Source organism: Monopterus albus, unplaced genomic scaffold, assembly GCF_001952655.1.
Source record: "Monopterus albus unplaced genomic scaffold, M_albus_1.0 scaffold23.1, whole genome shotgun sequence".
NCBI lineage: Eukaryota > Metazoa > Chordata > Actinopteri > Synbranchiformes > Synbranchidae > Monopterus > Monopterus albus.
The window spans coordinates 2,143,843-2,170,006 of record NW_018127903.1 but is presented as its reverse complement, the minus strand read 5'-3'; the positions used below and the strand labels follow the sequence as shown (position 1 = coordinate 2,170,006).

The window sequence follows — 26,164 nt, the reverse complement described above, 5'->3', positions numbered from 1 at the left end:
TATGATTCAGAAGGATGGAGACTTAAGGAGGTTCAACAAGGAGAGACAGTGAGTTTTCTTTGAAGCATCATTTGTGAAGTTATCAGTTACCTCTTACTAGGGCCAGAGTACCAGCACAGTTCAATAAGAATACTGACTTGCTGTCATGTATTGACTTAAAAAATTGATCAAAGTGAACATGAACGTATTAAATAGCCACACTCAGATTTTCTCTTTGGCCACTCAGGAACAACTACCAGCATTAAATTATTGTTACCAATAAATCCATCTGAAATACTTCTTAAAATGACAAACGCCCCCCCACAATAAAAGCAATAGATCCTTGCACTGAGTGTACTAGTATTACCAATCACATGTAAAGCTTCATAAACAAACCCATCTCTCTGTTGTGCTTTTGCTGAGGCTATATGGTATATGAAACTAGGACCACTACAAAAATAAAAAAACAAACAAAACAATTTATTTAAGACAAAAACTAAAACACAAATAAACATGAAAGAACAACAATGTGTGTAATTTACTTTATGAACTCAACAATGAATAATAAACACTTTCAGTGGTAGCAAAAAGAAACAATGCCTCATCAGGCCAGTTAATTCTGAATGCATCCCAGCTACCTGTGAACTGAAATAACCACACTACTAAGAAAAAAGGTTAATTTGCAACTGATTTATCAAACACATTCTCAAAACTGATTTAAGTTATCAAGCTCTAATAAATTAAAGTGTCTACTGTTAAAATCAGTAATGTTTACAGGCCTCAGCATGTGCAATAAATACAAAAACAAAGACAAATCAATCAATAAAAACAGTCACTAGGACAAATTAGATTTTGCTTGACAGATTGAACAGATGGTAGCAGACAGGTAAAGAAGCGCAGGGGCGTAGGGATAGGAGGTGTTAATTCAACACACTATACAAATCATTTTCCTGAAAACAGTCCAGAAATTAGGCAGGATTGATACATTCATTATGTGCATATTCTCCATCATTTAAACGAGACAAACGGAAACTAAGACTTTCAAACATCAGGAGCGAACAATGTGATATGCTGCTGCTTGACCTTGTAAAATGTGTTCCATACAAAACATCATGGCAAACTAAAATGCCAGAGAACCACAAGACAGCGTGACCTGCAATTAATCTGGCACCACGTACCCTACATTCGTGAAAAGACTGGACAATCAAGCAGGCCCAGTGCATCATCAGCACAGTGACTGTGCGTACATTTACCAAGAATTACAGCAGATGGTGTAAATATCGCTATGTCTCGTTGTGAACCAGAACTAGTGATTCCCTCTTTATCGGTATGGATCAACAGAAAACAGAAGGCCGCAGAGTTGCAGTCCATTTGTAGTTTCAAACACCAAATCTACAGCCATTGGAACAGGACGAACAGACTCACTTGGCACCGTTTTAAAAATCAGTCAGCTTTTACAAAGCAACAATTTGATCCATTTAAAAAAAAAGAAAAACAAAAGTTGCTCTCAAATGAATTAAAAGCAATGGCTGGGTAAAAACAAAAAAAAAGGAAAGCAGAACATAAAGGCAGTAGCTTATCAACAGTAGTTGACATCATCTCTTCATCACAATGCCCTTTCAGATTACAGCCGACCTACAGCAGAGATCCTCCACATGCTGACAGACGCGTTCACACGAGCACAAACCTAGGCTGAGCCCTATGTGCTGTCCTCCCTTTGGATCATCACAGCTGCTCAAAAAGAGCTTGAAATTTTCTCACTGCTTCTAAAAATGGCTCAGTTAAAATCAGGGAGGTTACAATGCAAATTAAAACATCACATAGCCATTGAAACGCCTCTTATTTAAAAACCTTTGTCCTTGATGATGCATTTATATACATCAGTTTCAAGTCCATGAGATTCTCCCCATGAGTTTAACATCTCGTCTTGCTCCTCTGCAGCTACAACTCTTCCTCCGTTGTCCACTCTCTAACCCTGGTTGGCTGACAGTGCTTCCCAAGCAGCCGATCTGGGAATGTCCACAGGCCGCCCCGATCTTACAGACACACTAGTCCTTACAGCGAAATTTTAAGACTATTGCAGACACTTCTGTGGTCCGTGGCAATGGAATTTTAACATTTGAGGAAAAACAGCACATTCTCTTTTAAAACACAAATTTTAAAGTTTTGATAAAAAAAAACAAACTGTTGTCTGTTTCCTCAAAACTTCGGAACACAAGAAAGAAATTAAGATGATTTGTCTGCTAAAATTAAGTCACTCAGTTGCCTCCAAAAACATCTCCAGATTAAATGATATTCTGTGATCTAAATGAAACTTCTAAATAATGTATCAGAGGGAAGTTATCGCTATGATAGACTGATATGTATTAGAATATACACAGCTGGCAGTTTATTGGGTACACCTATCTAAAATTAATGCAGTCCAGTACTATATAGAGACATGGTTCTGTTACTCAGCCTACGGTCATGGTCAAAAAAGGGGGTGGACAAAATAGAAATACCTGTCAGTATAAAGCTATACACCAGAACAACAGGACCACAAGCTGCATCTCCAAAAATAGTCTCTGTCGACAACTGACAACATAGATATTAACTTCACATTTTTTCCAGAATACGTCAGTGATTCATTGCCAATATAATTTTAAAGGGGACTTATTAACCGCTAAAGATAGAAGGAAGTTTCTAATGAGGACAACAATCTGAAATTTTGGTTCCAACTAACATGCATGAAGTTGTAAAAGAATGCATTTAGGGCTTTCTAAAGCAAAATACATCATGAATCTGAAGATGTTGGTGGATCAAACTCATACGATCTGAACTTTCCCCATTGGATCCCCTTAAACTGGTGGAACTGAAAAGAACTGCCATACCGCATTTTAATGTTTAAAATTAACTAATCAGAGATACAGTATCATTAAGATTTCATACAGCGAACTGGATCAGTTACTCACTTTTATGTCAGTACACTGACAATAATCTTCTAATTCGTACTTTAGTCTGTCCATTAAGGTTACAAACGTTGCTCTCCAAATAAAAGGTAGAGGTCATAGTAGCAAAAACAATGCTGAGAGTTCACAGAGTCATCTGTGGAGGAAGCACTAGACGTTGAACCAGGAGTTCAGATGATATGATCAGTCATTAAGAGGTGGATAAAAGGAGGGAAGAACAGGCCTCAGTTGCTGCCACTCAGTCCTTTCTGACCAGGTTGAATATACAACAGTCCTGTGGGGGTCTGGCTGCTGCTGCTGGGTTGCTGATGCTATGCCGCCATAAGATACTGATGGTAAAAGAGGCCAAAGAGGGAGGTGGAGAAGAGGCAGGCAGCAATCCACCAAGTAAAGAAGGAAAAGAGGCCTCGGAAAAGCATGGGGCTGAAGACAGTCCGCAGGCCTCCCAGGGCCACTGACAGCTGGTCTACTGATGCCCGAGCTCCTGTTTCTACCACTGAAGCTGGTGTTGGGACTGCTATCTGTGCTGCCCCCGTTACCGAGTCTGAGTTCATTTCATGGGTGCAGGGCAGGTCTTCTTCAGGATAGACCCACCAGGAGTGTCCACCTGTAACACAGACAGCAAGGTAGCTAGAACTTCCAGAAAGCATGGATTCTCTAAACTGGATAATCATGCAGTGCATGACTCACCTAAGGTTTTTAGCAGCAAAGTTGTATGCAGCAGCATCACCAGCGGTGCCACATACTGTAGTGCGATTACACATAGGTAGTAAAAAACACGTGCAACCTGGGAGAAGAATACCATTACTATGGGCTACAACAAATTAAAGCATTTTCTGAGACCTGGAGGTTCAACACTAAACAGACCACAACTCTTTCTAGTGTACAAATAGGTGCCATATTCTAACTATGGTTAATGTAAATTGATATTTCCCACTGTGCACATCCTGGCAAGAGTACAAGTTGTATCATAGGAGAGGCTGGTCTGCATGACACCATACGGCTAATATTTAGTTGGGTAGCATTTCTAAAAGTGAATGATAGGAGCTGATTTGACTGACCACAGCTGAAGTCAGTCTTAAAAACAATCACAGATAATGTATTTAATTTTCAGTTGCACCACATGTGGGGTGCATGCCTGTTACATAAGGCTCTATGCACTGATGATTATGTTTTGTGCATCTTTCTTTACATTACAAAGTGAGGGCCCTAATTATGTCTAATTGCTTTTAATAAAGGGAAATTGGTTTACGCCTACATTTCTACAACTCTGTAAATCCAGCTAAAAGCCTCCAAATATGTAATTAGGTTACTACTGAATTACAGATCTAAACAACACTCTGATTTTGCATGGCGTGTGTTCAAATAGATAAGTATACATTTTTTACATTAATACTGAATTGCAGTTGGGGATAATCAACATTTCACACACCATCTTCTGCAGATCAACAGTACTTATACGCCCCGCCTCCTTCTTCATCTGGTCTACACCCTTCTGGGCCAGGTTGAGGTAGGCCTGCAAATGATGTCTTATCATAGCGAGCCGGAGCGTACACATCAGTATGATGGCCCATAACCGCAGCGTATCATATGTCTGCTCAGTCATCCTGATAGTAGTAGGAAGACAAGGATTGGAGTGAGATGATAAAGGGATGACAGCTTTGCCGGCTTGCAAACTCAACATGCAATTGAAATTAGAGGTTTAGATACACGTTAGCAAATACATTTAAATTGACATTTAATCCTATAGCCAATCCCTCTCTTTGGTCAGTTAGGAACACTACTTTATTTTAGGAATGTGAAATGTCAGAATAATAGCAGAGAAAAAGATTTATTTCAGCTTTCATTTCTTCCATCACGTTCCCAGTGGGTCAGACGTTTACACACACTCGGTTAGTATTTGGTAGCGCTGCCTTTAAATTGTTTAACTTGAGTCAAATATTTCAGGATGCCTTCCACAAGCTGCTCACAATAAGTAGCTGGAATTTGAGCCCATTCCTTCAGACAGAACCAATGGAACGGAGTCAGGTTTGTAGGATTCCTTGCTCGCACCCACTTTTTCAGTTCTGCTCATAAATTTTCTATTGGTTTGAGGTCAGGCCTTTGTGACGGTCACTCCAATTGACTTTGTTGTCCTGCAGCCATTTTGCCACAACTTTGGAAGTCTGCTTGGGTCACTGTCCATTTGGAAGATCCATGTGTGACCAAGCTTTAACTTCCTGGATGATGTTTCAATATATCCACACAATCTTCTTTCCTCATGGTGCCATCTATTTTGTGACGTGCCCCAGTCCCTCCAGCACCACCACAGCATGATGCTGCCATCCCTGTGCTTCACGGCTGGGATGGTGTTTTTCGGCTTTCGAGCCACTCCCTTTTCCTCCAGACATTACAATGGTCAATATGGCCAAACAGTTCAATTTTTGTTCCATCAGACCAGAGGACATTGCTCCAGAAAATAATATCTTTGTCCCCATGTATAGCTGCAAACCGTAGTCTGTCTTTTTATAGTGGTCTTGGAGCAGTGGCTTTTTCCTTGCCGAGGAGCCTTTCAGGTTATGTCGATATAGGTCTTGTTTTAGTGTGGATACAGATACTTTGGTACCCGTTTCCTCCAGTCTCTTCACAAGGTCCTTTGCCGTTGTTCTGGGATTGATTTGTACATTTCAGACCAAAGTACGTTCATCTGTAGGAGACAGAATGCGTCTCCTTCCTGAGTGGTGTGAAGGATGCGTTGTCCCAAGGTGTTTAGACTTTTGTATTGTTTGTACAGATGAACGTGATACCTTCAGAAGTTTGAAAATTGCTCCCAAGGATGAACCAGACTTGTGGAGGTCCACAATTTTTTTCTGAGATCTTGGCTGATTTATTTTGATTTTCCCATGATGTCAAATGAAGAGGTAATGAATTTGAAGACAGATGTTAAAATACATCCACAGGTGCACCTCTTATTGACTCAAATGATATCAATTAGCTTATCAGAAGCTTCTAAAGCCATGACATCATTTTCTGGACTTTTCCAAGCTGCTTAAAGGCCCAGTCAACTGAGTGTATGTAAACTTCTGACCCACTGGAATTGTGATACAGTGAATTAATCTATCTGTAAACTGCTGGAAAAAATACTTGTGCTGTGCATAAAGTACATGTCCTAACCGACTTGCCCAAATGAGAATTTGTTAATACAGTATGTCATCTGCGGAGTGGTAAAAAAACAAAAACAAAATCTGTTTAATGACTTCAACCTAAGTATATGTAAAAGTCTGACTGTGCCATGTATGTGCTCCATCAATTGGAAGGCAGGTAGTGAGAATTAGACAGAAAGGAAATATAGTAATATGAACAGAGTCAAGAACAACTCATAAGCAAAAGTAAGAGGTGGTGAAATTGGGAGATAAAAAGGTGAAAAGGGGGTATTGTGACATAAAAATCAAACTTAATCAGATTTGACCTTGATGGTATCACAGTCACTGTCGGCAGCAGAAGGAAGTCTGACATGACAGAATTCAAATTTATGCAACAAATGAATGATGGTATCTTACAATGAACAACCAGCTAACAAATGACAGCAGTTAGAGACAGACTAAGGCATGACTAAATATGTTTACAGTCAAATTTTTACCCAAGTAGACAACATGCATATTGTCACTTCATCTGTGAGCTCAACACATTCCTTATCTCATTGAACTGCTGTAAATTCCATTTTCATAACTGCTGTTGCATTCTTTATAACAATTGTCCAGTACAAAAGCGTACTTTTATTTTCATAGTTTGGCAGTGTTGTCCCATCTCTCCTGTTTGAATGGCTGGCAATTAGCTTGCCAGATACCAAGGGAGTCCAACTGGATTACCAGCCAAGTACAGATCAATCATCAAGAAGTATGAGGATATACAGTACACCGATCGGCCACGACATTAACTAACCCATCTACATTGTGTAGGTCCCCCTCGTGCTGCCAGAACAGCTCTGAACTGTCAAGACACGGACTCCACAAGTGTCAAGACCTCTGCAGGTGTCCTCTGGTATCTGACACCAAGACGTCAGCAGCAGATCCTGTATGTCCTGCAAGTTGCAAGGTGGGGTCTCCAGGGATTGGACTTCCATCGGATTGAGAACTGAGGAATTTGGAGTCATTGTTGTGCTCCTCGAACCATTTCTGAACCATTTCTGCAGTGTGGTCAGAAGCATTATCCTGCTAAAAGAGGCCACTGGCATCAGGGAATACTATTGCCATGAAGGGGTGTACTAGGTCTGCAACAATGCTTAAGTGGGTGGTCAAAATAACATCCACAAGAATGTCAGGACCCAAGGTTTCCCAACAGAACACCACCCAGAACATGATACTGCCTCAGCTAGTCTTTGCTCCCCAAGCACATCAGTGAGCCTTGGGCGTCCATGAGCCCGTCGCCAGTTCACAGGTTTTGGTAGGTACTAACCACAGCATAGTGGGAACACACCACTAAACCTGCTGTTTTGGAGATGCTCTGAGCCAGTTGTCCAGCCATCATAGTTTAACCCTTTTCAAAGTCACTCAGATCGTTGTCCTTGCTCGTTTTTCTTGTTTCCAACTCAACAACTTGTGTACAAAACAACACAATTTCAAAACACATTATAGCTTTTTTTACTCACAGCTGTAAAATGCAGAACCCACTGTATTTATGAATAGGAGACATGTTACCGAGACCACAAAAGACAGTGTATACATGTGATGTTCCTTATCGCAACATATCTTGCATGCAGTGTACATCTGAATCAAGCACTTAAAAAGGCTGTTAGAAACACATAATGACTTCAACTTACAAAGGCACACTCTCCTTTCCCAGAGTGGGGTTCATTATGTAGTCCTTGGTAATGGGCTTCACCCACAGCAGGACCATAATAAGAGGGGAAAGGAAGTTGATATGAAGCAGAGTCCTATAGAAACAGAGAGAAGAACCAACTCAAAAAATAAAATAAATAAATTATCATCAGTGAATCAGTGCATTAGGAAAATTATTTCATTGAAATCTTCACTTTGTAATCTCAATGTGAAAAAAAACATAGCAAGAAATAAAGTCCATATCATCAATGCAACTTTCGCTGAGAGGGGTGAAAAGATAACCAAGGCACATATTTTAAACGGCTTGGAGATAATCCCTGCTAGTCTGAGGATGTAAGCTCATGACAGAGAGTGAAATGAAGAGAAGACCATTTTGGAGAGCCTGCTATGCCAAAGTGGATTATCTAGATGCAACGTGCTCCCTGCTCTGCACCCTCTATCATAGCTGGAGACACACCACGCAGTGAGTTCTCAAATAGAAATCTTCTCCAACTGAGGAAGTCTTCGTCTGACTCACAGGGTGCTTTCTCGTATCTGACACACTCTGAATAGTAGGGGACAAGTACAATTGTGCTATACATGGATTCATGGTGCTCCAAGTTAGGGTAGCATGATATATGAGTTTGGGGCCACTTTGAGCATTGAATGTATTAAACAAACCTGATATACAACAGACAAATATGTTCAACATTAGATGAAAATGCATGTTTTTAATAAAAAATGTAATCATAAAACTTATTTGCTGCAAGGCTAAACATAAGCAACTGAATTAAGTAAACAAACACATGCTGTCTATTTCTTTTTTTTTTTTAACTGGCCAGTATAGTTGTTTTTGGCAGCCTGTTTTCATTTTAGTTTTAGTCTAGTCTTTGTGTGAAGTTGTCATTTTAGTTTTGATTAGTTTTAGTCACATTCATACTCTTTTTAGTCTAGTCTAGTTTTAGTCAATGAAAATTGTATTTTAGTCGCTTTTTGGTAATGCAATTCTATTTAACCCAGTCAATGTTTTCTTTTCCACTTCTATGTAATGAAAGTTTTTCCAAATGTCATTTCTTCTTTTTCTCCCAATGACGAACCCCGGCTGACCGGCCATCATTCCCTTTCTCTGTGTCAGACTTAACTTTCTTTGTTGTCTTCTTCTAAATAATGCCACGAGTGCGGCTTAAGGAAGTGACGCTGCCTGCATCTGCGCAGTGCGGCTTGATGCGGCTCCTGAAGCAAGACACAGGAAACAGAAATACTGCAAAATAATAACGCGACTGAACGAGACAAAATAACATAACATTTCATTTCGGTCAACGAAAATAGAGACATTTTGGCATAGTTTTTATTTTGTGAACCACATTTAGTCTTGTTTTTTCATCAACAATATTGCATTATACATTTATTTGTAGTCAACGTCACACAACCAGCATTTTCGTTGCGTCTCGTCTCATTTTCGTCACGCGATAAAGGTTCGTTGACGACGATATTTAGTCATAATTTTCGTTGACGAAAGCAACTATACTGGCCAGGAGAGCACCTTAAAGGTCATATTTCAACCAAGGTTGTTTTGACTTTCCAGGTTCTGCATTGCTAATATTAAGGACAAGAAATAATACAATCTGTTCAATGGAAATAAAAAAAAAAAAAAAAAGAAAAATCCTGTGTACACCAAAGAAAAGACAGTTGTAGTGGACTCACTGTGTAAATTTGGTTGTGGTTAGATTGAGTGCATCTAGGTGCATCTGTGCCAATCGTAAACCAGGGAAAGTTAGAAAAGCTCCAATCAGAGAGCAGAGCAGGGCCAGGATCAGCTTGAAGGTGAGTTTAGATATGGGACCCCTGTGAAAGCGAAACAACAATGATACTACTGTACTTTCATGAATCATAAAGAATTCATAAAGGCAGAGTAAACAAAAACGATACAGTGGGAATACTGATATTCTACTTACTGGGACTCTAAGCCCTGGTGCACCAGAAACTGTAAAGCACTGTCAGAGAAGTTTGCAAAACCTAAAAATAAAGACGTTTGACAGTGACTCACTCACTGTGGCCAAGAGCAATAAAATCTGGCTGCTACTAACGGGAATATCTGTGAGTAAAGCATGGCAGAGCACTCACCTGTCTCCAAACCGAACTCCAGGTAGTTTTCAGTGACAATGAGAATGGCCATGGCTTTGACAAAAAAGAAGAAAGCAAACGTAATACAAAGTGAGCGCTCGCCTCCTTCCTCCAGCTTGAAGTAGTGGGCCGTTAGAGAAAAAAGGGTCTTACTGTAGAGACGGAGTCAAGGAAAAACATCGAGAAACACAAGGGCATATAAAGCAAATTCAAACTGTTCTGCAGATCCATTTCATTGCATTTACAAGTTCAAGGGCAAATACAGGGTGGGCTGGGGAAAAGGAGCCTGCCTCCGGCATTCCAAACTTTAACAAATGAGGAAAATTCAGTTACAGTAGGCAGGCTCCTTTTCCATGGCCCACGTGGTATAATAAGTCTCCGCAATCATCCAACAAAACACACACAGCTGTTTGATGCACAAAATTTTCTTGTCTATACACAAGCTTGTGCATGCTTACAGGCCCCGTGTGAACTGTCCGCCTCTTAAACCTTGCCCCCCTGAAAGTGTGGGTCTTTAACACCAGTGTGTGCAGAAGTATTTTACTCTGCCTTTTCACTCCTTTCAGTCCATTTTAAAAATAGTCTTCAATCTAATGGATTCTCCTTTCTTCCTCTAACCCTTATTCAGTTTTGTGAACACAGCTGTATGAACACCAGTCAGGTCAAAGCCAGTATGACGCTGAAGAGAGAAACACTGATGTTTGTGCTATCATGTAGTGGCCTACAATTAATATAGTCCTGAAATGGCTTGTCAGTGTTGGCCAGTGGTGAGGTGGTCACATTTATACATTTCAATAAACTAAAAGAGTTTAACATATCATCAGAGACGAAAGAGAAAAAATGAAAATCAAGTGTCCCATTAACACATACACTAAAATGCCAAAAGTATTCGCTCACCTGCCTTCACATGCACATGAACTTGAGTAACAACCGATTCTTAATCCATAGGGTTTAATATGATGTTGGCCCACCCTTTGCAGCTATAACAACTTCAACTCTTCTGGGAAGGCTGTCCACAAGGTTTAGCAGGGTGTTAATGGGAATTTTTGACCATTCTTCCAGAAGTGCATTTGTGAGGTCAGACACTGATGTTGGATGAGAAGGCTTGGATTGCAGTCTCCGCTCTAATTCATCCCAAAGGTGTTCTATCGGGTTGAGGTCAGTCAAGTTCTTCCACACCAAACTCACTCCTCCATGTCTTTATGGACCTTGCGCACCAGTGCAAAAAGCAGTCATGTTGGAACAGGAAGGGGCTATCCCCAAACTGTCCCCTACAATGCTGGGAGCATGACAATGTCCAAAATGTCTTGGTATGCTGAGGCATTAAGAGATCCTTTCACTGGAACTAAGGGGCCAAGCCCAACTCCTGAAAAACAACCCCACATCATAATCCCCACCTCCACCAAACTTTACACTTGGCACAACACAGTCAGACAAACACCATTCTCCTAGCAACTGCCAAACCCAGACTTGTCCATCGGATTGCCAGACAGAGAAGCGTGATTCGTCACTCCAGAGAACACGTCTCCACTGCTCTAGAGTCCAGTGGTAGCGTGCTTTACACCGCTGCATCCAACGCTTTGCATTGCACTGGTGATGTAAGGCTTGGATGCAACTGCTTGACCATGGAACCCCATTCCATGAAGCTCTCTACACACTGTTCTTGAGCTAATCTGAAGGCCACATGAGGTTTGGAGGTCTGTAGCTACTGACTCTGCAGAATGTTGGTGACCTCTGTGTACTATGCGTCTCAGCATCTGTTGACCCCGCTCTGTGATTTTACATGGCCTACCACTTCGTGGCTGAGTTGCTGTCATTCCCAATTGCTTCCACTTTGTTATAATACCACTAACAGTTGACTGTGGAATATTTAGTAGCGAGGAAATTTCACAACTGGACTTATTGCACAGGTGGCATCCTATCACGGTACCACACTGGAGTTCACTGAGCTCCTGAGAGCGACCCATTCTTTCACAAATGTTTGTAGTAGACTGCATGCCTAGGTGCTTGATTATATACACCTGTAACCATGGAAGTGGTTGGAACACCTGCATTCAATGATTTGGATGGGTGAGTGAATACTTTTGGCAATATCGTGTATATTGAGCCAGTGTCAAAAATTTCCCCACTGTGGGATCAATAAAGTACCTACTCTATACATATAATGCTGTGGCCTCACAGCAAAAAGATTCTAGGTTTGAGCCATGACTGACCCGGTGCCTTTCTGTGCAAAGTTTGCATGTTCTCCCTGTGCTGAGTTGGGTCTTCCCGGGTACTTCGGCTTCCTCCCACAGTCCAAAGACATGCAGCTTAGACTGGCGACTCTAAACTGCCTGTGAGTGGGGATGTCTGTCGCTGTGTCAGCCCTGTGATAGACTGCCGACCTGTCCAGGGTGTATTGCACCTCTCACCCAAGGTCAGCTGGGATTAGCTCTAGCCCCCCTACAACCCTCTTTAGGATAATATATATATATGTTCATCTTCCTAGTCCCATTTCATCTTTCCCCAGTCTGCACTTTTCCAAAGCATATCAGCCTGTTGGGCTGTGAAAACTGGGTCTCCAATGTCGGCAGGAAATGACTCGCCATCTGACTGTGGTGATTCGGCCCTGTCCAACAGCACTAGAAAGACTGGTCCCCGTAATTGGTGGCAAGGATAATGCATATTATTTAACCATCATTCAGCGTAGCAAAATAACAGGTAGCTGTGGAGCATAGAGGTGCTGGTAGTCAAACCAGCAGGTCATTTTATAGCTTCTCACCAATGTTATTTTTGACACTTGAATATGATTTTGTTGTAGTCTTAGTCTTTTGACCAAAATGCATATTAGTTTTAGTAAAATATTTGCCTTTTGATTTTTGTTAGTTTAAATTAATAAAAATTAAACATTTTAGCCTAGTTCTCATCATTTTTGGTATCTACATCTTCTTAATTCTGGCTGTGTACAATTTACATGGTTTCTATCCATCTATCATGAGGTTTGTGGAAGACTGTGTTTTATTCATACAGTGCCCCTCTGCTCCGCAGAAGTTGGACTAACTCACATTTGTACTAAAATACTCTTCACTGGGTTCAGCTTGAGAGGTGACGCTAAATCCTTGGATAACATTAAAACAGTGAGATCTCTGCAGCAAACATTAGAGATGATTTATGGTTGACTGCCCATATTAATCCTGGAACTGACAGCAACACAAAAGATATCCAACTAAAAGGAACATTAATGTTACATCTAAATCTAACATGTTTCATGTTAAATTATCCTACCATCAGCATGCTGCTGCTTTTTCCTAGTTTGTCCCAGTAGTTTTTGTGTGTAATTCTCTGGACTGTAGATGAATGTGATTCATAAACCTGTTTCTTCCAAGAAGCACTAATGCCAGAGACAGAGTGTTACTGAATGCAAGATGGTAGTGAAACACATCAAGCAGCTAATTCACCTACCGAACTAGAGATATTTTGGCTGGTGGAGGAAAGTGTTTTAGTGATCAGCACCTACAGTTTGTGATTCTACAGGTGCAGCGGGTCCATTCGTCCATCATTCACATTGTTTACAAAAAATGTAAAACATTGTCATAGTTCTCGTCATCACACATTACTTTTTATTTAGTTTTGTTTTTGTCCCAACAGGTTGCCAAGGAATATTTTTATCATAGTTTTCATTAAAATTGACACTGACTGCTGCTCTCTCTTACAGACAGAGGGATCCCAACCTACAGCCTATTTAGGACAGGGGTGAACAATGTGATGAGTGCCAAGGAGAGTCCATAAAAAACTGGTTTGTTCAGGTGAAACCTCACAGATGTTACCAATCCACCCATCGACATGGTGTATAAATATGTTTTACAAATTAAATACCAGTTTACACTACAATATTGATGAGACAGTGTGATAAGAAAACAGGATAACCGAGAAGAGTGACTGATGTAAGGATACATTACAAATGAGAGTACTAGCAGGCACCAGACCACACTGATGTTCATCTCTCCTGAGGGCTGAGCCACACTGTAGTATAGTTCTGTTATCAGATAGACCACAGTGGCGGCTACTGTGAAATCCACCAACCACTGGAATTCTGGGAAGTAGTGCAATGCTGGAGGAAGGGATAAAGAGTATAATTAAATTCATATATTCAGTAATAAAGTATATACAGCATAGTACACACAAACAGTAAAAGTGTAGTTTAGTAAAACTTATAGTAGGTGTTTGTCATCTTGGATTTATACCTAATGTGTCAACTTCTGTGATGGATTTTGTCTCCAGCTGCAAGTCTATGTCCTTGGGAACTGTTAGCGGCTTATTGTCTATGTGACCATTGTACTTCCTATAGAGCAAAGAGGACAGAGCAGCAACAACAACTACAGTCAGAAAACCACAGTATGAAATGTGAAAAGGCAATAAACTCTTAACATTTTTAACTGGTGTAGAGAAAAAGCATAATATTGAGAAGAGATCCTTTTAATAGGACAGCTTTTCTAAGGTAAATAATGGTAAATTTAGTAGTTGGCAGACATCTACTTATTTTTACTACTAATACTAGTGCACTCTTCTGTGACCAAGGGGGGAAAATACATAGGCTGTACTGAACTGCTAACAGCAGGTGAATGGAGAACTGTTCTTTAAACCTGAAGAACTGTCTGGTGGGCCTCTTCAGTTCTGGGCTTTGTTTGTTCAGCCTTGTGTGCGCTGGATTCACAGCACAATATCACTGTAAGACTCTAGGGCCAAACATGCCCTGAACAGATTTCATCTCTGAGGCACCTGACAGGAGAAAAGGAGCTCAGCTTCACCCCTCACTGAGGGAGTCAAGCCGTTAACAAAGGGAACTTAGCTGCATGGCACGAGCTGGCAAAAGGACAGTAGTCCATCTTCTTCTTCAAGGGATTATTGAACATGTGGTGATAGAGAGCACCGACCTACCTCATACAGGGTCAGAGAAAGGACTGCACCAAGAAACCGCTTTAAGTTAGGAGCTGGACACCATGTGGAACAGAAAGGATTAACTTTCAGTTGTGACTTCAATTTAAATTCACATTTAAAAGTGGAGTCCAAAGGAAACAGCACTGAATTCACATGTTCAGCATATGGTTCAGTGTCCTGCAGCCCTAAAAACTGAATAACAGTTTTTTTGTTTAATTATTGCAAAGCTGTCTTGAAGGAAGAGCATCTTCCTGAATCAAAGCTCGACATACCACGTTGAAGATTTAATGCCGTTTGGGAAACTTTGATTTCAGAGTGGATGCAATCCTTTTAAACTGTCAACTTCTAAAAGGGCCAAAATACTAATGGCTCCAAAACACCGGACCAACTTTTCTCACATCCACCAGACAGGGCCACTTCTAAGCCAAGCTTCTCTGAGCCCAGATGAAGAGCAATGAAGGCAGAAAACAACAAAAACAGACTTCTGTCTCCTTACTTCAAACAGGCCTTAAATGAGCCACGTAAACACATCAGCTTCATCTCTTCGCCAACATGCCTGTGGTGTCTGTCCATCTCAAGCGTCTGCGTCTCATCTCTTCGTTCCTCTCTGATGAAAGGGGTGCCTTTCGTAACTCCCCTGTGCCGCTACATTTCCCCAACCCCCAAACATTAGCCCTACTTTTATCGTCCCCCCCACCCCAACCTACCTGTCTTTCCTCTTCTGTCCTTTTTGTTTCCCAGCTAAGCTCCTCAACTCATCTTCCGTAGGGTGCTGATACCACCGCAGACTGTGAACAAAGGAAAGAGATGCGACATTAGGCTCAGACGTGGACAGAGGAAGAAAGAGTGAAAAGGAGGAGTCAACAGAAAAGATAGTTCGGAGTTGTGAATGAGGAAACAACACCCTAAAGCCGGATTTGCTGCCCTAACACTGTATCATGTTCATTCTTATGTAAGGAAAGAATAGGAAAGTTATACTGGGCTGGTGAATGAGCTAAAACATACGGTGTAAGAAATATGGAGACATATTAGTCTAAGTAGTGACATAAAAAACCTCAGCAAAATGCTCTTCAAAGCTACAACATTAAATCTTTATTCGATGGACATGTCTCAAAGCCTCGGTTTGTAACGGCTTTAAACTCCCCAACAACATAGATGCACACAAAATAGACATTTTTCCTAGCTTTACTTCAACATAAGCAACTATGATACACATTTTAAAAGCACATCTGAGAGGATTTACAACAGCAAAGTTATCTGTCCTTAAGAACTGAGCTTACAAAAAAAAGGGAGTTAAAAACAACAAATATTTCAGGCACCCTACTTAACTTTGTTTAGAGACCCACATGTCAGAGCATTTTGAGAGGCACAGGACAGAAGGAGGACAGCTTGTATTTTTCCATGTACATGTATTTATTGTGGAAAATTAATTACAAAATATTCTGGAGGGACACCACAGACCTCCTAGTTAGGGCAAATGTTTTGGAAAAATGTTTCAACAGTGCCCTAAAGAAAAAAAAAAAAGATTTATTAAAAGCATTCCAAGCTGTTTACTGAAAAACACATGTGGCACTAATTAGAGGACATTACTCAAGCACTTTTTCATGGACCGTCATCCCAATATTTTGATGCCTTTTAGTAACTGCAGTTATAATTTAATGAACCTTTTTCTTCTTAATCTATCCACACCCTTTGCAACACTGTAGTCTGAGTAAGTATTTTGATCCCCATTATTTTGGGCTATTCCTGAATAGGGATGCACCGACACCGATACCAGTATCGAATATCGGTCCAATACCACCCTCTAGCACTTACACTCGTAAAAGTTGCCTGACACTCAACACCGATACCATTTAACGGCAACATTAGTTTAACCTCATGCTAGCTGAGGAGGTCGTTGGGTGGTAGAGAAGAAATTTCAGGGATATTTTATGGCAAGCAAGAATAGAAAAGCCAGCTGCAAGCTCTGATTCTCTGCTCTGTGTCTGTCTGATGGGGAGGGAAGGGCGCTCACACCTAGCAGACAAGTTGACGAGGAACACTAGTTAGTATCTTACTGCAGCAACACCACTAAATATGTGCAACAAAATCCAACAGTAATATTAATAAAGACAGTAATAAATAAACACTTGCTGAACAAACAGAAGACAACAACAAACTTGCAGAAATGGCATCTTTGCTTTCCCTGTGATCAAAATTCCTGGTCTCGTTTGCATACCAAACCCATACGGTGCTCGTTCTGCTGATTGTAGTGAATTGTAGTGAACAAGAAGAAAACAAACACTAATTTTATATGGTCAACAAAAGGGTCTAATGAGCTCTATGTATGAAAATTAGTTGCATTTTAGTGGACTTGGACGCTGAGACTGAACTGCTCCTTTATAGCAGATCAGGTATATGTCCAGCAGAGAGGACAGGATGAGGCTACACACACACTGGCTAGTTTAAAGGAAGACTGCATCATCTTTAAATTAAACATTTAAATTACCCTTGTGATATTATGTGCTCCTACACTTTGACATTCTGGTCAGGGAGTTGTGAAATCCTTTCATTCTAACAAAGGGTCACACTCCTACGAAGGGTTAAAAACCGCTGTATTACAGGAGGTTATGTAGGAGGCTACGGACATTCAGTCAGCTACATGTTATATTCAACAGGAATGCTGGCAGTGCTGCGTTTATCATATTTTTAAGACCATTTGCACAGCCTCCTGTTAGATAATTCAGTTAATCCCAACCACAAAGTAAATCTCATGAAAATAAAAATTGTCTCTGAGTCAAAATTGTCTCTGAGTCATAGCTATAAAAGGTAATTATAATTTTATACTAGAAACACAGCATTATTATTAAGTACATACATCGTTACCATCAGGTTCTCAAATGCAAGTTTGTACTCGGTCTGGAAAAAAAAAAAAAAAGTGGTATTGTGCATCCTTATTTTTGAAACAAACCTCTTGGATGGCAAGTAAACTGGAGAAATAAAAATGTAACACTTAGAGTAACTATTTGAAATATCACGTACAAGATTCTACATTACCTGCCGCTGCAGAGTAGCCATCTTGCGAAGGAATAATGAGGTATGATTTTTTGAATTACACTGGCCATTACCATGGTAACCACCAGCTGCACACCAATCACACCCTGTGGAAATAGGATGTGGGTTTAATTCACATTTTAATGGTAATTATACATGCAATAAAACATTAAAACATATGGGTTATATTGACTGATCCATATTATATTTACTGAAGCCAAAATGAATAACAGTTTTGTCTATGGCTTTGTCTATTGTTTATGGAATCCTTGGCACATTGCCAAGAAATCTGCTAAGTCCATTCATGGTCCCATAAAGTTAAATCCTTTTGATTTCACAGACAGCACAGTCCTTTCCATTAATTATACAGCCAACAACACTGTGTGAGCTAGATGGTTTCAGCAGCTCTACAAAATACCACAGGAAAGCATGTTTTGTTTGTAAATAGAAGTTATGAAAAGATTAGGCTCCACAACCCTGATTAAGACACAGAGCTCAAACACACAATGACCTTCACTTCTGTATCAATAAACATAAAGGGTGTACTCTCTGAACCCAAGAGTTAAAACGTCAGTGTTATTAAGTTAAACCAAATAACACAAATTAGACCATGTCAGATTCCTCAAAGAAAACTGCCATCCTAAACCCAATATGTATAACATGACAATTTCCAAATGAAATGCCCTAAGAGGTGTAAAACTTAGAGACAACCTGGCATACAGCAGTCGCTCAGGCTATCGGCATACTTATACTGTTGCGCCAGTCTGGCAATCCAGTCCCAAGTGCCTTAACATTTACATGATTCATTCATGAATCTATGACAACTCAATCACCTCTATCCCAAAAATTCTTATGTGGTATCATGGTAATCAACATGGTATGTCTGAGTACCTGCAGAACCTAAAAGGATAAGGCCGGTCATTTCCTTTATTAACAGTATTTTCGACACTCCCCATACAGACTAAAACCAACAATGAATTCTCTCTATTCATGCCTGGATCAACTTATTCATCTGCACCACAGACCGCAGTTGTTGCTTAACAATGATTAAAAACATTACTGAAACACACCGCTGCACTGGGTGGCACGTTTCTTCATTAGCAAACCCAGGCCCTGAGCGTGAGGACCTAGCAGATTCTATGGTAAACAAAGCTGAGAGTTCTTGCTAAATCTCATGGAGCTGACTTCGACTCGTACTAACTCCAGGAAATCATGGCCGCTGGGAGCCTTGATGTTGGCCTGGTGTTTCTTAGTGAAAAAATGTGTCACCGATTGCAGCAGTGAGGTTCCCTGCTGTGTTTTTAATCATTTTTGAACAACAACAAAGATCCATCGCAAAGACGAGCAAACTAAACCAGGACTGACAGCTGACAGACATTAACCGTGAGTAGAGGCAATTCAGTGGCAGATTTAATCTCTGTATGATGGCTGCTGAAAATACTATTAATATAGAGAATGGCCGGCCTTATCCTTAAGAAGTCTCTTGCATAGCTGGTGAAACAAAGTCTAGAATTTGTGGTAGGGGTAGACCTGATGACTTTGGAGTGAGATTTTTCTATACTGTTTCTGCCAAAGAAACTGTTCCTTTAGCCTAGCAGCTTTGGATCTAATAGGTCACTGAAGGGAATGGGGCAAGTCGATGACTGGGACAGTTTTGTGGCAGAAATAGTTTTTTTAATCAGTTATTTAATACATTAAATCAGGAACATTATGGCTTTCACATTTGTTTATCTATGACCCATTTCTCCATATCACTCACTGCAAACAGGAGCAAATATCACTGTAAATTGCCACAGTTACCTAAACACATGTAATGGTAACTATTTTTATTTCTTTTTCAAAGTTTAACTGTAAGCAATTTAATTATTGATTAACCAACTATGTATATGGGCAAATTTAAAGGTGTTAATACAATGTTCAATAAACTAGACACCGTCTGCAACATCTGTCTCAATATTAGACTTGATGTGCTCAGGAGAAAGAACAGCCAGCTCAATATCAACCCAGCACACTCGGATCAATATTCACTTAGGCTTAAGAGGCCAGAATCATTCTCACCATGCTGCGCTTTTATCCACTCACTGTAAGCTAAGGTCTGCATGTTGGCCTATCTCTTTGGCAATCATTGATATCTGTGTCTGCACACACACACACACACACACACACACACACACACACAAAAGCAATTATCTAACTAAACCTAAATAGAATATTTTCTCTTTTCCAATAACAGTTTTATATCTGGGCAAGCACCTGGGCATGTACCAGCTCATCTACACTTGCAAACATGTCACCTGAAGATAAAGCAGCAAATCCTGTAGCCTACTTTGTTTTCTCATCAGTAATATAAACTAAACTAAACCCTGCTGTAACTACTCAACAGTCTAAACTTTCCTTAAAAGGACTATTTAAAATGCTAACTTCACACCGTCTAGTGTTCATCTTAATGGCAATTGGTCATTGGAGCACTAAGGAATATGCCGTTTTTGTTTTCTTACTTACCCACACCTTTAAGTAAATAAGGGCAAAGACACGCCAAGCCAACATCAAAGAACTAGCAGTGACAAAGGCAGACTTTTGTGTCACCTCACATCATCTTCATTGGGACCAAAATGTGGCACTTGATCACACCGCAAAGACTACAGGCAACGGCCAACTAGCATGTTTGTTTTGCGCCTGCATGAGAGAAATAACTCTCCAAACCAGCAGGTGGCAATAGTTTTTATTTGCCATTCAAAACGAGGAAAGGAAGAGCTAGCACTGCAGATATACAAACTGTAAACAAAGCAGCTCTTGCTCACCGCAGATGGTTTTATAGCTGCTTCTAATCGAGAACATGCCTGATAAGAAGTTGCAAATAACACTGGCCTTCTCTGTCCTTGGCCATATGGATAATGGAGTGGGACACACCTCAGCGTTGGCCCGATGGCTGATCACTGGCCTGGTGCGTCAAGGACCGAATGCTGATTAATACAGTGCCTCAGCTCACCATTCCACCCTCTGTCAAGTCCTCTACTTCAGTTAGTTTCAGTACCTGCCTTGTTAGTGAAGCTTCCAGCATCTTTATTTATGCTTTCAGCTTGTTCTCATTTGTTCATTCACTGCTAACAGTAGACTGGAAAATAAGCAAACACTGATCAAAAGAACAACCCTGCATAAAATACTAGTAAAGGTACTGCTCAGTGATGGTTAAACCTACGCCACTCTGCAGTAGGTGCAGGAGAAAGTGAATGACACCTGGAAATGCGAGATGATGAGGCCAGACCTGTACACTAGACCTAGATTCTGGGTTTGTTACAGGGATCCTCAGTGTCACCCAGCATGGGTTAAGCTCCCAAGGCTAAAGTCAGTACCTCTTCTGGAGTCACGGGGGGTGCCATTAATTTGACAATTATACCCACTAAGATGTGAGGCGTGACCAAACAGGACCTGACCGACTCAAGACATTTCTCCATGTGAGTAATGGTCATGCTATATAGGTCAAAAGCACACAGCCTTAGTTTGCTTGGCTGTTGACCATTCTCTGTGGGAGACCTGCACAGATCTCAGTCCTGAGGGAAATTGAGCCAGCATGGACTCTCTTATCTTGCCCATTCTGCTTGTCCCCCTTCTCACAACAACCAAATGAAATCTGTAGGGAGTGAAGAGTGGAAGCTGCAGTGATAACCACCATCTATAAAAGCTCAAACACCTCACTAGTGAAACCACTTATTGACCCAATGCTTTACCAGTTTTATTCATTACATATTCCTTAGTCTATTTAATCCTTCTCTAGCTGTAAATTGTTCAACCAATCAGTGCTGACTAAACTTTTTAATAGAAACATTGCAGTTGTGGTTAGAAACAAACTATAGTGTACTTCAAAAATTGGTCTAATACTAATATTATAGTAAAAGACTAGATTACCACCAGGGTAATCTTCTGTAATATAGGGCTATTGTAGTTTAAGTTGATCTTTTTTTTTTACAGGATATCAAGTGGTACAACAATAAACTGGAAATGTTCATACCTTATTCTATTGATTTGAACAATGAATGACTACTTATCTGACAATCATTTCCACATAACTATTCTTATTTTATACATGTTCTCACTAGTGCCCACTCTTGTACTAGCATTCAGCAGATGGTGGACAGATTATATTATACGAAGAATATAAAGCAAAAAAGGGTAAAAATATGAAAGATAAACACCCGTATTAGAACTCCCCGACTTGTTCATTTTCATTCTATCTTATTGTTAATACTATCAAATTTGCTTGTTTAATACTATCAAATTTGCTTGTTGTGTTACAAACTAACAGTACATATTAAATAACAGTAACATTATAATAAATACAACATTTTTTGATTTTGGTAATGACAAAACATGCATCTGTTGCAACTTGCAGTTAAAATCAATCCTCAGTACGTTCATTATCCATACATTTTCCTGACAGGTTTTACCAAAATACCACATAAAATAAGATCTAGCGTTAATTCACTGAGTGCAAAACAAATACTTGTGAGATTACAAAAACATTACACCCAATGAGCTATTACACGAAATGTACGCCACAGTTACTCTAAGGGCATCCTGGGGTCAAACTGAGTGAGGTAAATACAACTTAAAATTTCCCAAAGGCAATCCTTCTGCTACTTGAATGGCATGCGAACTGCTACTAGGTACAGTTGATACTGATATACATAAGGCAAAGTTATATTCAGCCTCCTCTACCCTGCAAGCTCCTCTCAATCACCATATGACAGTGAAGACCATTTAAAAACTATACCTAACATCACTAAACAGCAGTCCGCGTTCACTTTTAGCTAAAGCTAGCTAATTAGCTATACTAACTGGCATCAAGCACCTGCTCTAGCTAACAAGCTAGGCTAACATAGCACTTAGACTGCAATCACAATAACCAATTGCCTGAAACATAACCAGGTCAGCAACGTCGTAATATCCAGACGAAAATTAATGTCAAAAGTTGACGCTCCTTAAAAGAAGTGCGACAAATGAGAGAAACCGTTAGGTTCAGGTGCTTACTGTCTCACTTACCATGTTGATGCAGTGCAGCTGAAACGGACTCTACACCGGCAACACTGAGCGGCCCGAGTCGGAAATCAAGCTGCAGGGAGCACATAAGCCCTTCTTGCGATGGCTATGCACAAAATGAAGAGGTTTCTCATTCAAACTGTCACAGTTTCCGTGCAGAGAACAGTTACATCGTCAAAATAATCAATGGATTCAACCTCCGCTCCCAAGTATTTTCAACTGCAGTAGAGGTCACGCTAAAACTCTGGGTAAGAAAGTGTCTTCAGATATGCCTGTATACAGAAAGTAAAAAACGACGATGTAATTATTCACCATTAAGCAAATGCGAATAAATATGTAGTAATAAAATGTATAAAATGTCTATTTTATGTTCTGTTAATTTATATTTGCTTTTTAAATTACATCGACTTTTGAATTTTGTAAAGGCTTAGAGCAGACTACTATAAATAGGCATTAGGCCCACCGAAACCGGAAGAGACGAATCACATCTATGTGACATCACCACCTACGACACATAGGTACCTTGAATGTGACATCAAATGTCTGGAATCCACCTCGTCAGTGAATAGAAGCAAATAAGGCAAGTTCACAGTTTTTGCTTATTTTGGCCTACCAGTGGGAAGGTGGTTATAAATAACATATAATGTGACGTTACCTTTTGGTGGTATTGGTTATTAAACAAATCAAGTTATGTAGTCTGTTTCTATGCTTAATTATGGTGAAAAAAGTCATATAAAGTTACAAACTGTAAGACAGGCCAATAAAAATACAACAGGCTTCTGTATCCTAACTGAAACCTTTAAGATGGGCCAATGTATCTTTAAACCTGTGGTCACAGAAAAACCATCAGAGAGGTTTTGTTGTTTTCATTCATGAGTCCATGTTTTTTGATTAGGTAAAAACATTGCCTGGGTATATACTGGAAAAAGCAGGTCTGCCTAGAGCACCCATGGCTACCAAATATAATTTTCAGCATGCATATGGTTGCTGTTTTGTTGTGATACTTTTATAGTTTTCCACTATTTTTTCCATTTTACATTGTACTTTATTACTTTTACCTGAAAGTTAGAGGTTCTGGATTTGTTTTGCAGAACACCATATTTGTGTGCAAAAAAAAAAAAAAAAAAAAAAAAAAAAAAAGAGTGTGAGGTACTGCTGGAGTTTTAATGCTAATTGCATCACTTACAGCATTAAAACCCTTAATGAATTATTGATTTGATTTTATAATAAATCTGAAAAATACTAAAATGGCATTTTTCAACAATTATTTTTGATTGAATAACATTTTAGGCGACTGTGCACATTACTATAAGTTTACCTGGACTTGTTTAATATGGGCCTTAGACTATACTTCCCATAGTGCATTTCAGGTAAACACTTTTTTCTTCACTTCAAATGACAGGTTGTTTCATAATAGTCTAAGGTGGAAACTGAATGTAATATCCCAATGAAATAACCCTGAGTGAGGAATTATCTATAATGTTCCGTAAGCATTTCCTGTTGGTGACATTATACTTGCAGTAATTATCCTGATGAATTTCACAACAAGGCACCTTTTCGCTTTTGCTTTTAACATTAGATGAGTGACTCTGCTCATCACATTCTGTATATATTATAGGTGAAACTGAGGTGCACCAAATGTAAAAACCTAATTGCAGTAATTTAAAATAATAATTACATAGTCAGTGTGCATTTTGTTTACAGCATGGCTCAAGACAGTCAATTGCTGAACACTCAGGCACAGAGTGCACATGTTTATGCATTTGTGTTAGTACCTGTAGACAAAGAGTAGCATGTATATTAACATGTGGGTATATAAGGGCTTGGCTGTATTTGCACATGCGCATGTGTTGGCTAAACCCTCCTTTCTTATTGCAGCGATACCCCACCCCCTTGATGCATCGTACCAACATGGCACATAGACTCAGACACACACACTGCAGGAGTGTATTTCCACATTATATCAGTGTGCTCTCTTCCACATTCTCCCTGTTAAAAAAACAAAAATTAGCATTGTGCCCTAAGGCCAAAAAGATCCTCTTTACTAATGATGATGTCAGCAATAAATGCAATTAAGTTAAAGTGATGCAGTTCACATGAGAAAGAAATTACATGAAGACAACTGGCATTTTTTTATTTTTAAAACAGGATGTTTCATAAATGTCCCTCTACACACAGTGTTTTATTTTAGTATTTGGGTTAGTCCATCCATTTCACACTGATAATGTTTTCATTTATAATTTAAGAGAGTCTCGTACTGTACATTTTTCTCATTGTATTCTATATCTCACTCAACACTATCACTGCTGCTGTTTGAACTATTCTCTCTGGAGCTTGTGTGTGTGTTTTCTTATTCAGTGATGTCTGTTCTTTTTACTCAGGCTTGTTATTTTTAGATGAAACATAATAGCCAGGATCTTCAGTGTACTGTGAGAGTTTCACACTCCTTCCTAGTGTTTAATCCATATGACATCTCCTCTGTGCCTACTGGTTCTTTTGAGTTTCAACTCTCAAGCCTTTCAGTATAAATAAAGATGATGAGAATGTTACAGTAAAAATCTCAGCCTAGTCAATCACATACACTCATTGTTGAATGTCACAATTTATTTTTAATGGCAGGGCTTTTTGTGCATCTGTGCTGGTGAGCGTTATACATCTTTTTTTTCTTTTATTAATCAAACAACAGTTTGAAATGTGTGTCACTGATCTCAGCAGTATACCTCCAAGCAGAGGAGGAAAATAGAACAAAAATTCATGTCAACTTCTCACCAGTAAGACTGAAAATGGTTCAGAATGTCATTTTCTTTGGTGCAGCGCCTCCTCAATCATTCTTTGTAATCTACAAGAATGCAAATTACAATGCAAATACTACTGAATAATTTATGTCTAGCACAGACTTCCTTTACATAAACCAGGAGCTTTTTGCTTAAATAGATTAATGTGGCATTCAGAGTACACATTTGGTTAACCATAGAAATACACCAATTCTGTTTAACAATTTATTAAAGGTTTCATAGGAGTCAGTGTATACTTTGAATTATCTCAAATACAGTACTATTTGTACCGTGTTCACCATGTTGCTGAATGCAGGACAAAGACATGAATCAGCAGACATTTCTTTCTCTTACAAATTAACTTAAATATCACATCCATGATCATTCTTTGGTGTTGATGGGTGATCTGACTCACACTGGCGTGGCAAACATGTAACAGCAAACTGCACTTTACTTGACATCACTGTCAGTTACAGCCAACAATAGTTCAGTAATTTCTTTTCCAGCATTCATTTATTTCCATGTTCACTGCAGCTGATATTTAAATACCACCTAC

The 26,164-nt window shown here is 39.7% G+C and overlaps 1 protein-coding gene across 4 annotated transcripts; it reads right to left on the bottom strand.

The window, feature by feature from the left end:
* Window positions 1-441: 441 nt before the first annotated feature.
* tmem161b (transmembrane protein 161B) lies at window positions 442-23,052 on the bottom strand. Of its 4 annotated transcripts, XM_020594381.1 has the most exons (14): window positions 22,838-23,052; window positions 17,801-17,904; window positions 17,622-17,662; window positions 15,472-15,552; window positions 15,261-15,371; window positions 14,071-14,168; window positions 13,781-13,937; window positions 9,848-9,999; window positions 9,679-9,739; window positions 9,428-9,568; window positions 7,726-7,839; window positions 4,360-4,534; window positions 3,618-3,714; window positions 442-3,534 (listed from the first exon to the last, which is right to left on the bottom strand). In XM_020594381.1, exons 1-14 carry the CDS (start codon window positions 22,920-22,922, stop codon window positions 3,239-3,241), a joined length of 1,713 nt encoding a protein of 570 aa, XP_020450037.1. In that variant the 5' UTR covers window positions 22,923-23,052; the 3' UTR covers window positions 442-3,238. The 4 variants fall into 4 exon arrangements, with proteins under 4 accessions (XP_020450037.1, XP_020450038.1, XP_020450039.1 ...); XM_020594382.1 differs by lacking the exon at window positions 15,261-15,371; XM_020594383.1 differs by lacking the exon at window positions 17,622-17,662 and having other exon boundaries at window positions 22,838-22,926.
* Between the last annotated feature and the right edge of the window lie 3,112 nt (window positions 23,053-26,164).